We start from the raw sequence: 16,498 nt of genomic DNA on the forward strand, positions 1-16,498 counted from the left end.
TGGGTGTGGGGGGGGGGGGCTGAAAAAAAAGACTGTAACACTGGATGGAAGGGGGAGGGTGTGATTGTAAGTGAGGGTAGGGTGGAAGAGTGAGGATATAGAGAATAGGTGGGGTGATAGTGGGGACATATAAATTGAGCAGGAATAAAGAGGACCCCAGGTACAGGGTGACTGGGTGATGGGGAAGGACAGACGATGGATGGAGAATGGAGTGGGGAGGGGGAACAGATGCCGGATGGAAGGGAGAAGAGATGGGACAGATGCTGGATGGAGGGGGAAGGGAGGACAGATGCTGGATGAGAAGGAGAGAGGCGACAGATGTCAGATGGAAAGAGGGAGAGGAGGGACAGAGACTGGATGAGGGAGAGAGAAGGGACATATGCCAGATGGAAATGTGGAGAGGAGGGACAGACACTGGATGAAGGGGGAGAGAGGATGCAGATGTTGGATGGAACTGGGGAGAGAGAGGGGCCTGAGTGGATGGAAGTGAAGAGAGAGAGGGGCCAGATGTTGGATGGAGAAGGGAGAAAAAGAGGAGAGACTCTGGATGGAAGTGAAGAGAGAGAAGGGTCAGATCCTGGATGGAAAGGGGGTGAGAGGGGGCAGACGCTGGATGGAAAGGGGGGAGAGAGGGGGCAGACGCTGGATGGAAAGGGGGGAGAGAGGGAGCAGATGCTGGATGGAAAGGGGGGGGGGGGGAGAGAGGGATAGACGCTGGTGAGAGTTAAGAAGAGATCGAGGAAAAAAGAAACAAGAGACTGGGACCAACACAATTAGAAAAAAGTAAACAGCCAGACAACAAAGGTAGGAAAAATGAATTTTATTTTTAGTTTAGTGTCCCGGGAAGAATTGCCCCTCTCCCACAATGGACATGTATCCAAATGAACGAGGGGAGTCTCCCAGAAGGCTTAAAATATATTCCTCTAACATAACCTCTTTCATCTGACTCCTGATATCCGTGAATATCAGTAGATGAGTAAGGGTCCTACCCATAACTAATTTAGGCTCAGGAAGTTAAGCATCCTGCTAGTCATTAGTTAAGAAGGAGAGAAGACAGATAGCAAGGGTAATTACCTTTATTATATCTTACCACAATAACACAGTAGGATCAGGAATACAAGCAGATATGTGGACGGCCGGACAGCACTTCGTGTAGCAAGTCAGAAGGTCTTCTGGCATGCCCAAAATCTACTCACCTTATATATTCTCATATCTCCATTCTAAGTAATGGGGCCCATAAGCTACCATGTTAAGTTGTTTAGCTAGCTGACCACAATTTTGCCCAATTGGAAAGTTGACACCCCTTTTTCTTAATCATTTCCTTGCAATTGGCATGACGCATTCATTTCTCAACTTGTTTTTCTAACTTAGATTAGAGAAAAGTCCACTTTGTAACTGATAGTGTCCATTTTAATTCTCTAATCTTCCATTTTGTTTCATATTTTCCCTTGACCTAACTTTCCAATTTAAGTCATTCAGGCCTTTTCCTAAGCCTGACAACTACACTTGGCTTTACCATCAGGCCTCATCTGTGCTAACAACTAGGCCATACTTTTCCAGTAAGCTCCCAGTTATGTCAGCCATCAGATTTCTGACTCAGCCAAGGTCTGTAATAGCCTGAGCTCTATGACTGGGCCCGCCACCATTCCAGTGGGGGGGGGGTCTCTGTCTGTACCATAATTATACAAGCAGTGTGGTAGCTGTGTTAATAAAGAAAATGGAAATAAGATGATATCTTTATTGGATGAATTTTAATACATTTTTGCTAATGTTTGGAGACCCAACCCTCCTTTCTCATGTCAGAACAGAATACCTTAATAGCAGTATACTGTCCTGACCTGAGGAAAGAGGTTTTGACCTCTGAAAGCTAACTGGAAAATATATTTGATCCAATAAATTGGTATCATCATATTTTCCATTTTTTGTGTGTGTGTGTGTGTATTTGTTAACCTATAGTATAGTGATTGAAATATGTCAGTTTTTGAAATTTGCATCTGCGGGCGGGGGAGTATCAGCAGCACAGCGGGTACGAAAGAACTGGGATGGTGGGGGCGTCGGCGACGGTAGGGGGGCGTCGGGCAGTGGCCAGGCAGGGGGCCCAGCCCACTCTCAGTGCCCGGGGTCCCTGACCACTCTTAGTCCGCCCATGCAAGGGGGTAACAGTGAGATATGTACCTGGGATCTTTTATGTGACATCCATTGCAGTACCCCCTAGGTGGCCTCACTGCTCTGCTGGAATGACTGTGAGTCTACCCCCATACATCCCAATGGCTTATTTTGTGCATTTTCTCTTGGTCCAAAAAGATAGATACACTGAAGACAAACACATTTAGCAAATGGCCATTTAAAAAAAAAAAAAGTTTTTCTGGTTCAAAAATTGCTATGCTCGCCACTTATTTTTGGAATCAGATTTAGACATCATATCAAAACTTTACCTCTAAATCTAAAATGTATTTCCTATTTAATTGAGAGGGGGGGGGGGGGGTCTCTTAAATGTTACAGCTTAAGGGCCACAATATGTATAAATCCAGCCTGCTGTTAAAATTGGGCTTGAATGAGGAAAGTAGATGGTAAATATATGAAGCCTCTCATGTCTGGTTAAACTGTTTTGAATTCTGATCCCTTAGAACATATAAGAATAGCCACACTGAGTTAGAGCAGAGGTCCACACAGCCCAGTGGTCACAAGTACCTGGAAGAATCTCAAGTAGCAGCAAGATTCAGTTTACCTCAATGTTGGACTGGTATCACTCCCTCTGTATGAACCAGAATTACTGCTACTGGCTGAAGAAGCTCCGTAGTTCTCCTGTGTACTAACAGGGTTCAGCTGATTTCTGCACAGCATTGACAAAAAATCTTTTTCACGCGGATTAGGTGGACTACTTCCAGTCTTGTGAAACAACCCCGAATTGTTCCTTCCATGAGGTCCACGGCTGAAACCAAAGACACAAAATATAAAGAAAAGCAAAAGGCTCTGTTGCAAGCTGCAGGGATGGCCCTTATCTCATTTTCTAAATTGAATGGTTAGTGGATCCGAAAATCAATTTTCTCTAAAATTAGAGGAGAAAGATAAGGAGTGCATTGTATTCAAATCTTTTTTCATTATAAAGTTGCTTTCAATTTTTTTTTCCACTGAGGCAGCACAACCACCGTTAGTACTAAATTCTGTGTTAACTGTATGTGCCACAAAAGGGACATCAGTTATATTAAGAAGGATATGCGTGAACATTTCAGTTTCCCTGTCTGCACATGACTACAATGCCTGTTCTATAAATTTCTGTGTAATAAGTGCATCACTAGATACTACAGTTTAGTCCTACAGGCAACTGGGCATGAAATTCAGTCAGATGAAGTGAAATTCAGTTCAAATTTAGGTGCCGGGGAAAATCCGTGCTAAGCGCTAGTCCACAAAAGTGCTCCAGACTGAGCGCCCTTTACAGAACGGTGCTTATGGCGGATTCCCATGCCAAACTTCGGGTGTGAGGATTTACGCCTGCTGAAACCTGGTGTAGATCCTGGCATGCAAGCTGGGTGTATAACCCCAGTATTCTATAACACTACACCTAAATTTTGGGAATGCCCCAACCTGCCTGTGCCCCTCGCATGGCCACACCCCCTTTTGGGTTGCACATGAGACAATTTAGGCATGCAGTGTTATAAATAGCACACAGGCAGATGTGTGTGCAAATCCAAATTAGTGCCAATTAACATCAATAACAGTTGACACCTCGTTAACTCAATTTATGCCCTCCCAAATTTGGGCATAAGTACATAAGTATTGCCACACTGGGACAGACCAAAGGTCCATCAAGCCCAGCATCCTATATAGAATCCAGGGGATGGTGGCTATAGGCACTACTGAATTGCAAGGCAGTTCTAAAAACGCTTGATGACTTCACAATATGTTTTAACCTCCCTGAGACGTCAACAAGGCAATTTTAAGCACCAGAAATCATTGATAATACATGTGCTACATGAGCCTGGCATCAATAAATGCTCTGCCACCTGTGATACAATTTAAATGAAAGTGAACAGGGGGCAAGCATACAGACCAAATGACCCTATAAGGCCAACTTATTATAGGAAATTGGACTAACTATCAGGCATGAGCTACATACATCTGTATACAAATAATGGATAATAAATCTGAGATTTTGGCAGGTATGAGCAAAAGAGAACAATATCAGAATACATAAGTGAAACATAAAAGCATTCCAATGACAGTTTCAAGGGCAAAGATAGAGGTGGGGGTGTGAGAAACAGGGAGAGAAGGATGGGTGACACATTATGTGATGGGAAACCCAGATTTGTAAGTCCTTTCTGGTGTTGAAGTATTATATCATCATAACGTTTAAAGAACACCTTCTGATCACTCATGAATCTCTCCCTGCCCCCCCCACCCCCAATCCCTACCTTCGTTCTTGTATTCTGATAGTGTCACCTTTTGTTATACATTGTTCTGGCTTTCAAAAGCTAGTCAAAATTGTAAATATGTTTATTTTCCTTTATCTGCTACTTAGTTTTTAGATCCCCATTGTGGATTATAGCTTTTTTGGATTTGATATTCCTTTTGTTTTATTTTTTATGCTTTCCAATGTCTATATCCGGATTGCTTTCTGTATAAGTTATTTACTTGATTGTTAAATTAAAATGCTTGAAAAAATAAAGTAAAAAATTTGATAATTTGGTCCAATAAAAAAAAAAAGTATCATCTTACTTTCCTTTATTTTGTTTTATTTCTATTTATTACCTTTAAAGTGGATTAACACAACCTGCATGACGGATTCTCATTGTGACTTCATGGTCCAGCCATCCAGTGAGGTCCCTCAAAGGCCTAGACGACTTGTCTCCCTGCCAAGCCCTAATGTGCAGGAGATATGCAGCCAGCATTCAAAATGACCACTTATCCCATTGGCAGAAAACCCAAATAAACTGCAGCCTCAATCACTCCTGTTAGTGCAGGGCCTTCCATGTGGCCCAGGAATGACTAATCAATGGTCTGGAGATAGCTCTGCCGACTCCTGATTGCATGTGGGCCACAAGAGCGCTAGTTGCACCGCCAAAGCAGCAGCTACTGCAAGTCACTGAAGTTCCTGCTGCGAACTAGCATACAACACAACTCTTCCCCAAATTGGTCCGAATCACCCTCTATGCATCTCTGGGATTCCTTCCAGAAGTCTGCAGGAGCAGAAAATCCCAAATGGGCTTCTCCAAATTCCCCCATTGCATCTGCATACATGGAGCCCTTGTTAAATTAACTTCACCCAGGCAATAGCAAATCTTAAATGTGAGCAGCCCCTGAGGAAACAAAAAGGAGGTGGGGGAGAAAGACCCAAAAGAGCCCTTACTTACTTACCCCAGCAGGGAACTCATGGGACCTCCCTGCTGCAAGGACCAAGGCCTATCAGAATCGAGACATGCAGGTCAGAGTTCTGGACAAAGCCCCAGCACAAATCCCCCAGCTCGCTTAGCGCAAGAATCCGCAGATTGATCCCTAATAGCCACCGCTATGGCACTTGGACTCAACCTCAGGGCAACAGATCTTGATCTGTCTCCAATGAAGCTAGGATGAACAGAGAACATCCTGTTACACCAATCCTAACAACCATCCGCTGGAGGCAGAGAATACTGGCAAATTCCAGGGCTGTATCACTCATATGGTGATAATATCACTGAAGCTCAGTGCTCTCTGCCTCCATCTGTTGGGTGAGTGAGAAACTCCACTTGTCTGGGTTGTGGTAAGGATTGAGATTAGATTTTATTCAATTATTATCCTAATGACAGACTATCAATAAAAACTAGATGCACTGTGTGTAGACTTTCATACTGTCTATGAATAGGCTTTTATGAGCAGCTCTTACTGCCACCTTGATTTCTGAAAAAGCAAAGAAGTTTTACCTTGGTGTGTTCATTAGTTCACAGGTAACACTCAGGGCCGTGCCGATGCGGTAAGCGAGGTAAGCACCGCAGGGGGGCGCCCACTTCTGGAGGGCGCCGCCGCGGTGCTTACCCTTGCCCCGCGCCGCCGAGGCCTTTAAATCTTTTACCTCGGTCGCAGCAGCGTCAGTGAAAGCGCTGCCGACGTCTCCCTTCCCTTGCACTCGTTGGTTCCCTCAGTGTCCCAAGGCGGACACTGAGGGAACCAAGAGCGCGAAGGGAAGGGAGACGTCGGCAGCGCTCCACTTTCACTGACGCTGCTGCGACCGGAAGTAAAAGATTTAAAGGCCCCAGGGCGCGGAGGGAAGGGCAGAGAGGCATGGATGGGAGGGCAGGGCCCAGGGAGAGGACAAATTGCTGGAAGGGGAGGGGAGAGAGGATTGCTGGCTATGGATGGAGGAGGGAAGGGCAGAGAGGGACAAGGATAGAGGACAATTTGCTGGAAATGGAGGGGAGGGGAGAGGGGAGGTGAGGATTGCTGGCTATGGATGGAGGAGGGAAGGGCAGAGAGGGACAAAGATGGACATGGGGGCCCAGGAAGAGGACAATTTGCTGGAAATGGAGGGGAGGGGAGAGAGGAGGATTGCTGGCTATGGATGGAGGAGGGAAGGGCAGAGCAGAGAGGGACAAAGATGGACATGGGGGCCCAGGAAGAGGACAAATTGCTGGAAATGGAGGGGAGGGGAGAGAGGAGGATTGCTGGCTATGGATGGAGGAGGGAAGGGCAGAGAGGGACAAAGATGGACATGGGGGCCCAGGAAGAGGACAAATTGCTGGAAATGGAGGTGAGGGGAGAGAGGAGGATTGCTGGCTATGGATGGAGGAGGGAAGGGCAAAGAGGGACATGGATGGGAAGGCAGGGCCCAGGGAGAGGACAAATTGCTGAAAATGGTGGGGAGGGGAGAGAGGAGGATTGCTGGCTATGGATGGAGGAAGGAAGGGCAGAGAGGGACAAGAATGGACATGGATGGGAGGGCAGGACCCAGGGAGAGAGGAGAAATTGCTGGAAATGGATATAGAACAAGAAATGAAGAAGAAAGGAGAAAAGTAAAGAAATAAATGGAAAGGAAGCCCTGGAAATGAAGTTAAGAGGACAGATAGCAGCAGAATCAGATACTGGACCAGCATGATCGAAAAAAGAAAGTCACCAGACAACAAAGGTAGAAAAAAATCATTTTATTTTCATTTTAGCGTTTGGAATATGTCCACTTTGAGAATTTACATCTGCTATCTTATTTTGCAATGTATAGCAATTTGTTTCTAAGAATATTGCTGACAATTCCTTTCAGTGTGGCAAGTGGTGAGCGATCATTTTCATGGGGGGGGGGGGGGGGGGAGTGATCATTTTCACGAGGGGGGGGGGGGCCGCCAACTGATAGTCTGCAGGGGGGCGCCAGAGACCCTAGGCACGGCCCTGGTAACACTCCAGGAACAGCTATTCACTTGGGGGGGGGAGGGGAGGGGGGATCCATCATTATATATACCACACTCCTAGGAGGAGCTACATCTACACCAAAACATCCCTGTGGTGTGAAGAACCAGACCACAGTCTGTCTTCCACGAGGTTGTTTTTCTTTTAAGATGACAACCTTTGTTTATAAATGATTTAGAGATGGGAGTAACTAGCGAGGTAATTAAATTTGCTGATGACACAAAGTTATTCAAAGTCGTTAACTCGCGACAGGATTGTGAAAAATTACAAGAGGACCTTACGAGACTGGGAGACTGGGCGGCTAAATGGCAGATGACGTTTAATGTGAGCAAGTGCAAGGTGATGCATGTGGGAAAAAAGAACCCGAATTATAGCTACGTCATGCAAGGTTCCACGTTAGCAGTTACGGACCAAGAAAGGGATCTGGGTGTCGTCGTCGATAACACACTGAAACCTTCTGCTCAGTGTGCTGCTGCGGTTAAGAAAGCGAATAGAATGTTGGGTATTATTAGGAAAGGTATGGAAAACAGGTGTGAGGATGTTATAATGCCTTTGTATCGCTCCATGGTGCGACCGCACCTTGATTATTGTGTTCAATTCTGGTCGCCGCATCTCAAGAAAGATATAGAATTGGAAAAGGTGCAGCGAAGGGCGACTAAAATGATAGCGGGGATGGGACGACTTCCCTATGAAGAAAGACTAAGGAGGCTAGGGCTATTCAGCTTGGAGAAGAGACGGCTGAGGGGAGACATGATAGAGGTATATAAAATAATGAGTGGAATGGAACAGGTGGATGTGAAGCGTCTGTTCACGCTTTCCAAAAATACTAGGACTAGGGGGCATGCGATTAAACTAGAGTGTAGTAAATTTAAAACAAATCGGAGAAAATTTTTCTTCACTCAACGTGTAATTAAACTCTGGAATTCATTGCCGGAAAATGTGGTGAAGGCGGTTAGCTTAGCAGAGTTTAAAAAGGAGTTGGACGGTTTCCTAAAGGACAAGTCCATAAACCGCTACTAAACGGACTTGGAAAAATCCAAAATTCCAGGAATAACATGTATAGAATGTTTGTACGTTTGGGAAGCTTGCCAGGTGCCCTTGGCCTGGATTGGCCGCTGTCGTGGACAAGATGCTGGGCTCGATGGACCCTTGGTCTTTTCCCAGTATGGCATTACTTATGTACTTATGTTTAAAATTGGTGATAATACTGTTTTGAGCAGAGACAATTCCTTGCTTACTTGCGAGAAAATGAGGATCTCTTGCTTCCAGCTGCAGCAGACATATGGACTTCAGGGGCAGAAATACTTCCCGTACTGCTTGATGAGCTGAAATCAGCCTCGCTCCCTGAGAAGAAAACACAGATTAAGGCCACCAAAACTACACCACATAAATATGCAACAATTTGTCATGGCATCCTCATACTCAACAAATAAAAGGGATCTTTTTACTAAGCTATGGTAAGAAATGGCCTTAGCACGCCCTAAGGCCATTTTTACTGCAGCCGGAAAATGGTCGATTTTTCTCTTTTTAAAAATTAACGCCCATGCCCAAATTTTGTCATTAGCGTGCAGCCATTAAAAAATATTAGCACATGAGAACTTACCGCCACCTATTTTGTAGCCTGCAAGGGCTCATGCATTAATTCTATGCTAATTAGTTAGAATGCAGTAATGTAGATGCACTGATTAGAACAGAAACGCAGACATTCTACCCTCCAGAGAAGTCCCTTCTGCCCTAAAAAATATTTTTAGCATGCCCAGATCCAAAAATTGTAGGATACCCGAGCTTGAACTTGCACTTACTAAAGCTTAGTTAAGGTCCTCAAAGCTATTTAACCTAAGCTTGCTACACAAAATAATTCAAATCTATACAGAATGTCACATAACTGCTGCACAAATTCAAACACTTTGCTGCAAAACTTTCTAATTCTTGTTGTAAAATTAACCCCTTTTCAGCTGCAGGAAACTAGGGGTTGCAGCGCATTGTATTCTTTGAATGCTGCTATTGTTGTATCCTTGTACCAGAAGAGATTTAGCTCACCATAACAGGTGTTAGCAGTTGTGACAAATACCTAGAGCTTACCTCAGACCTGGTCAGGATTACACAATTGAACTAACTTGTTCATCTGGCCCAAAGCTAGGTGAAGAAAAATGTTTCTAAATTCCAGGATTTTCCAGTAAATTGCGGCTGAAACCGATTTGTTGTTCACAAATTTTATTTTGTCCTAAACTTGGACCAACACTGTGGTAATTCCTCAGGATTGGGCAGTACCAGACTTTCAAGGTTTTCCCAGAGGTCCAGAAGATCTGCTGTTTGAGAAGTACATCGAGATGAGGAAGTCCCGACTGAAGATACTGAGGGTTGCTCCAGAGGATCAGGTCAAAGTGATTTGAGATCATCTGAAGGGTCGAGTGGCAGATACAATAAAATACTTTCTACCCAGGGATTGCCCTGTGGAAGCTATTTATGAACTGTTGAGACAAGTATATGGGGACAAGGTGGCACTGGGATTGTGGAGAAGTGGCCTAGTGGTTAGGGTGGTGGACTTTGGTCCTGGGGAACTGAGGAACTGAGTTCAATTCCCACTTCAGGCACAGGCAGCTCCTTGTGACTCTGGGCAAGTCACTTAACCCTCCATTGCCCCAGGTACAAATAAGTACCTGTATACAATATGTAAGCTGCATTGAGCCTGCCATGAGTGGGAAAGCGCAGGGTACAAATGTAACAAAAATAAAATAAAATATACAAGAATTTTATAATCATAAGCAAAGAGTCCATCTGGGTGTTTGTATGTAAGTTGCAGGAGAAGCTGGGGGCTATTCAGAAGAGAGAACAAGAATTGGAAATCTAGATGAGATGTTTAAGGAACATTCTAGGCCTCTGGAATGAAGTTTTGAAAAGAGAAAATTACCAAACAAAATAAAGATAATCCCGATATGCCTTTCCCTGAGCTTATGCAGGCTGCCATCCGCTATGCAGGCGAGGAGCAGATACTAACACCTTGGGAGGAATCTGTTCCAAAATGATTCTGTAGAGGTCCAGGGACGAGACCGGAGACTATGTTCGGGCTGAGGAGTCTACCAAAGTGGCTATGTTCAGTCAGTTGATTAGACTGAGTGAGAGACAGGAAGAAGAGCAGAGAACGGAATGGGAGAGAGTAACCAATTATCGTGGGGGTTATGCTTCTTGGAACAATGGTTCTGCGTTCTGGGAGCAAAGAATGCCTCAGTGGTCAGCCACTGGTGAACCACTCTGCTTCTAGTGCCAAGAGCCTGGGCACATTGCCCAAAATTGCCAGAATGAGCGGGTCAACAGAAGTTTGCCTGATAGTCAATCTACCCCAAGTACAGTAAAGTGTCAATTATCTGACCTAAACGGGACTGACCTGTTGTTGGATAAATGAAAAGTCGGATAATATGGAAAACAATGGTAACCTCTCAAACAACAAAGGCAATAAAAGCAGGATCCTGACTCACAACTGTGGTAAAAGTAGGGTTCCAGGTTCAGAAAACGGAAAGAGAAGTCAAACAATGCAGAAACAAAGGCAGTAAAAGCAGGGTCCCAGCTCACAAGTGGTAAAAGCAGGGTCTGTGGGAAGCTTTAGGGGGGCTCAGGCCATGATGCTTGTATGTTGAGCACCCCTCTGAATAATGAAACAAGGATTACCTGTAAGATTTATTTATCCCCTCCCCCTCCCCCCCCCCCTGCATTTAGTCCTTGCTGGGATACATCAATGCAGAAGTACAATGCCTTGGACAATTGGTGCCAGAGAGATGCATTTTTGTTGTCAAACACAATTTCTAGGAGGGAAAAGTGGAGAGTGGCAAAGTCCAAGGTATAATTGGCATGAACGTGCTCCAGCACAGGCAGGTTGGTTCTGTTGACAGCAACCAAGGTTAACTGACTAGCATCTTGTAGATAGTCTGTGTTTTTGAAACCCTTATTTAAAAAAAAAAACAACTTGCCAATATTGTGGACACACTAGAACTGGTATCCATTTTACACAGAGCTTCAACTCCATCAATATGGACTTTAACAGTAGACTGGGATCCTATGGACTTTTCTCCAAATAACTTTCCTTTATCAGCCTCAACATTGCTGATGTAATAAAAACAATTTGTGAATTCTGCAGAACTCTTGCACTTAAGAAAATTGCATGTCATGTTAGATGACACTAGTCTAAATTTCTTTTGACAGTTTAAAAAAACAGCTGCCAAGTACATCCAAGTTTAGGACAAAATAAAATTTGTGAACAAATCGGTTTCAGCCTCTATTTACTGGGAAATCCTGAAATTTAGAAACATTTTCCTTCACCTAGCTTTGAGCCTGGTGAACGAGTTTAGTTTAACTGTGGAATCCAGATCGGGTCTGAGTTCAGCACGGTACTTGCCACAACTGCTAACAGCTGATACGGTGAGCTGAGTCTCTTCTGGAACAGGGATACACACTGTGCTTAGGCAGCATCTACCTTATGTCCTCTGCTGGCTACAAAAGTGCTGTGACTTGGAGAAGTAAAGAAGTTTTCATTCACAGTAAGTCAGTAATCAGAAGCCACACTGTTTAAGCCTACATTTATGACTGGATTATTTGTCAGCGTTGCTTTATGGCTTTGTTGCAGATCACATAAAACGCTTACTTTTGGCACTGCTGGATTATGCAGTGCTGTACAGTGGCAATGAATATTCATCTAAAATACGTCACTGTCCCAAACCTGAGGCAATGGGAAATAACGTGACTTGCCCAAGGTTACAAAGAGTTATCAGTGGCAGTAGTGGTAACTAAACCCTGGCTCTAAGCCGATTTCCTCTCTCTCAAAATAGTTTAATAGGTTATTTTCAGAACTGATTGAGGCGCGTTAATGAGGGCAAAAGTTAAGTGTGCCAATAAGCCATGCCAACGTGTTCTCTTCTGACATGATCCTCCTCCCCCACTTCCTCCTCTTACCTTGGCCCATTCCTCCACATCACACACTTGAAGGCCAGAACTACAGAAACATCCCTTCCTCCTGGCCAGCAGAGTAAACATGTGCTTTAACTCTCACGATCCTTGTCTCTTCACACTATCAGTACTGTGGTAGAGTCCTGACATGCCACCCTCCTTCCTCCAGAAGGGATGCAGGCCCTGGGTTCTCAGCTGAGCCACTCCTTCCCTTCCACCAGCCCCCAAGGAACTGCCAAAACCACTGCTGTTGCCTTTTGCCTGAGGTGGAGAGGAAGGGGAGCGGTGGGAAGGTGGCCAGGTTGAGCACTGCACTGACATGACTACACAAGCACAAGGAAGGATTCCCAACGGGAAGAGTACTGTCCTCAAACGAGTAGGGAAGCGATGTACAACAACCAAATCAGGGAGGACTCCAGAGGTAGATGTATCTGGTCTTTGGTAATAAAGATTTTTATCCAATCGATTTGACATAGTCCTGTGTTTTAGCAAAAATATACCTGCATCAGAAGTCATCTCTGAGCATCTATTCACACTATAAAAGGCAAAAAGCTAATAATACGATAGTTGATACAAACAAATGTATACAGCGTCAAAGTACCGCTACAAATGTGCTTTTGACGCTGTATGTGGTTGTTTGAATCAACTATCATATTATTGACTTTGTGCCTTTTATAGTGAATAGACGCTGAGAGATACTTTGATTCCTGAAGGCGGCATATTTTTGCTGAAACACAGGACTATGTCGAGTCCATTATATCTGGTCTTTGGCAATAAAGATTTTTATTCATCTATCTCTAGAGTCCTGCGCCCCTTCCCTACTCTGACAGGATGTGATTACACAAGCACCAGCTGCAGGTCTGAGTTACCTTGTCGGTGCAAGTCTTTGTGTTTGGGACAGAACTGTGATAATGGCATCCCTCTCTGCAAAATGAGCCCTGCTTTGATCTCAGTTGCTGCCAGAGCTGGCCTGGTGCATAGTGCTGTGAGGTTGGGATGCAGAGAGCACACAGAGTCCCAAGTCTTCTATCAGCACAATGCCAGTACTCCAGCCATCATGAATAAGGACTAGTGTTACCATATGTTCAGGTTTATCAGTCCATGTCCTCTTTTTGAGGACACCGTGGGGTGTCCGGGTGGGTTTTGCCAGCCTGCCTGTTTGTCCGGGTTTGCAGGCAGGCTAGCTTGTGGGTGGGCGCGCAGGCTGGCGGGTCTCAGGGTGTCCTCCTCTCCCCTCCCGCACGTACCTTTTCATGCCTGGTGGCTAGTGGCCTCTTCAGGGCAGGAAAGAGCCCCCTCCTTCCTGGCTGGGGCTGCCACAGACTGCTCTCGCTGCTGGCGTTGCTTCAAAATGGCTGCCAAGAATTCTAGCGGCTGCCTCGCGAGACTGCTGCAGAAGTCTTGCAAGGTCACCGCTGGAACTCTCGGCAGCGAGCGGCAGCGCCGGGCAGGAAGGAAGGGGCTCTTTTCTGCTCTGAAGAGGCTACTAGACCACCAGGCATGATAACGTACAGGAAAGGATGGGATGTGGATGAAGTCATGTGGGTGGGAGGGAGATGTAAAAAAAAAAAAGTGGGTGGAGGGAGGCTGGAAAAAAGATTGGGGAAGAGAAAGGGAAAACAGGGAAATACACAGAAGGGGATAGAGAGGAGAGGGGGATATGCTGCTCATGGTGGGAGGGAAAATAAAGGGGGACATGCTCATGAAATGTACATGTCTAAGCTGTCATGAGTATATCATGTTTACTTTGTATTTAGCATGGAAGAAAATGCATTTCCATTACTTTACCAGTATTTTCGCTGCTTACAGAATCTGGCTTTCTTTGGGGGGTCAAGGTGACACTGCGGCATGGAAGGGGGCATGGTAGAGGAAGGGCTGGGGCATGACAAGGGGCATGGCGGGGGCAGGCTGAATTTTATTTTATGTCCTCTTCTTTGTCACGGCAAATATAGTAATCCTAACATGGACAGCACAAAATTGTGGTAGGAATACAGAAGCATGTGATCTTTGTGAAGAATTCCTGTACTAGACTGTTTTCATACATATTGCTACTTTATCCTCTCCCCTGTCCAAGATTGTTTTCCTTCTCAAGTGATCCCTCCCTCAATTATTTCACCTTCCTCATATCCTCGGAGTCTTTCTGACATTGTGCAGCCAACTTAAAAGTTGTTGTTGATTTTTTTTTTTGGCCATAGTAGTATTTAAAGAGGACTAAAGACAACACAGATACTTGCAGGATCCTCACTGATATCCTTATACCCAGTGTCTTAGATGTTGGTGTTTTAATCTATGCATGCAGCACTGATAGTCATTGCTACTACCCCATAGGGAATTCCCATCCTGTAGAACATACTGTAAAGACTATCAGAATTGCAGGTTACAGTACAAAACATATTGGCTCCAAAGGGATTATCTTCTTTGCCTTCACAAACCTACACTATAGCCTTGTACTGGTGCTTCTGGCTCAAAGAGACTGGGCAATGGCAGTGATGTGGGTGGGGGTGGGTGAATAAGTGTTTAAGGGGAGATATCTGCAGTCGCTCAAATGGGGCAATGGCGGTGGGCAGTCAGGAGGAGCCATCGGCATTTCTGTTCACGTTTTTCATATGTGATCGTGGTGAAGGATTCTGCTAGTCTGCTGCATCTATATAAAGATCCTGTTTCTTCTGGTTTCCCATTAGTAGGTGTACTGGTGCTCTAGGGCCTGAAGTAATATTTACAGTGCTGACATTTCATAGGTAGGGTTGCTGCAGTTTGACTCCCAGGACTTAGGACTGTTATGGTATGGTAAGTTTGCCTTTTTTGTGCAGGGTTTTATGCTAACCGCGCATTTTCAGTGGCACTTAACCAGATAGTGCCCAAGCCGAAACAGGCTATTTTGGGGCTGTTCTGGGGCACAGTCTGCACTTAGCTGATTAAGTGCCAATTTTCAGCACTTAACTGTCTAAAATAACTTCATAAAACTTATACAGCTATGTTTTTGCCAGTTCTGTATACCCAGAAATTCAATGCTAGTGGCCAGACAAGGCCCAGCACTGAATTTCCGGGTGTGATGCTGGTGGCGGTTAGCAAAACGCTGATCACTGCTGGCTGAATATCGGGCCCATAATTGCTATCTGTGGGGTCCTTTTACTAAACTGTGGTAGAAAGTGGCCTTAGCATGCCCTAATGTGGGGTTTTCTCACACACTAAGGCCTTGGTCTGCCTGTTAGGTAAGGCAGTATAGTAAGTTTGCATTAATAAATACATTTTTTTACCACAGCAGTAAGCCACTTTTCTATTTCTCCTATGCCATTAGTGTGCAGCTATTTAAAAATATTAGCTCAGGAGCGCTTACCGCCACCTATTTTGGAAGCAGTAAGGGCTGACGCATTAATCCTGTGCAAACCGGTTAGTGTGCAGTAATGTAGCTGCACTAGCTAATTTGCTCAGAAACACTCACTTTCTGTCCACAGATTCGCCCCCCTCTGTGATAAAGTAAAAACATATTTTTTTAGCATGCAGAACAGGACATTATCATAGGACACCTGAGTATGTCCCATGGTAAACTTTTGACAGCTGTGGTAAGCACGTGTTAGCACTTACTGCAGCTTACTAAAAAGGACCCCTGTATTTCCTAATTTGATTTTTTTTTCTCTGTCTTCACATTGTTTCACTTTTCTGTACTAGAGTTTTTTTTTGCTTGGATGTAAATGCATACATTAAAAAAAAATTATAATTAAAAAACCCCTCTCCACGTACTTTTTTCCTTCAGAAATGTTTATCGAGAAATAGTAATCTGGAAATAATATACTGTTTTTTCTGCTATAGTTCCTCAGCTGATTTCTATTCAGGCCTAAAAAAAACCCCAAAACACTTAAATGAATTTACTTTGCCAACTGCTCGCAGAGACCACACAGATAATTATCCAACAAGAAATGTTAAACAACCAATACATAAGGAGTAGATAAAATTTAACCATCTGGTCCAGGACTGTTCTTTCAACCTCCTGCAACAATTAAACAATTGGCACGTACAAAACTTGGCCTGTCAAACTATCCACCCTCATTTTAGCACTAGGTACTGGCAATATAATGTTAGGATTATGCTGTTTTGTGGCATAGTCTCATAATTGTGAGTCATAATTCCCCTACTTAACACAATAGGCCCTATGCACTAAGCATTTTTCCTAGACACAAAATGGGAGAAAATG

The 16,498-nt window shown here is 44.5% G+C and overlaps 1 protein-coding gene across 1 annotated transcript in view; it reads right to left on the minus strand.

Annotated features, from left to right (window-relative positions):
* Positions 1-16,498, minus strand: part of SYBU (syntabulin) — a 109,863-nt gene that overhangs the window by 17,152 nt on the left and 76,213 nt on the right. The window contains exons 5-6 of the mRNA XM_030218227.1: positions 8,607-8,712; positions 2,729-2,932 (exon numbers count right to left, since the gene is read on the minus strand). Coding sequence (XP_030074087.1) covers positions 2,729-2,932; positions 8,607-8,712 — 310 coding nt within the window. The remainder of the gene's footprint in view (positions 1-2,728; positions 2,933-8,606; positions 8,713-16,498) is intronic.

Source organism: Microcaecilia unicolor, chromosome 1 (assembly GCF_901765095.1).
Source record: "Microcaecilia unicolor chromosome 1, aMicUni1.1, whole genome shotgun sequence".
Classification (NCBI taxonomy): Eukaryota; Metazoa; Chordata; class Amphibia; order Gymnophiona; family Siphonopidae; genus Microcaecilia; species Microcaecilia unicolor.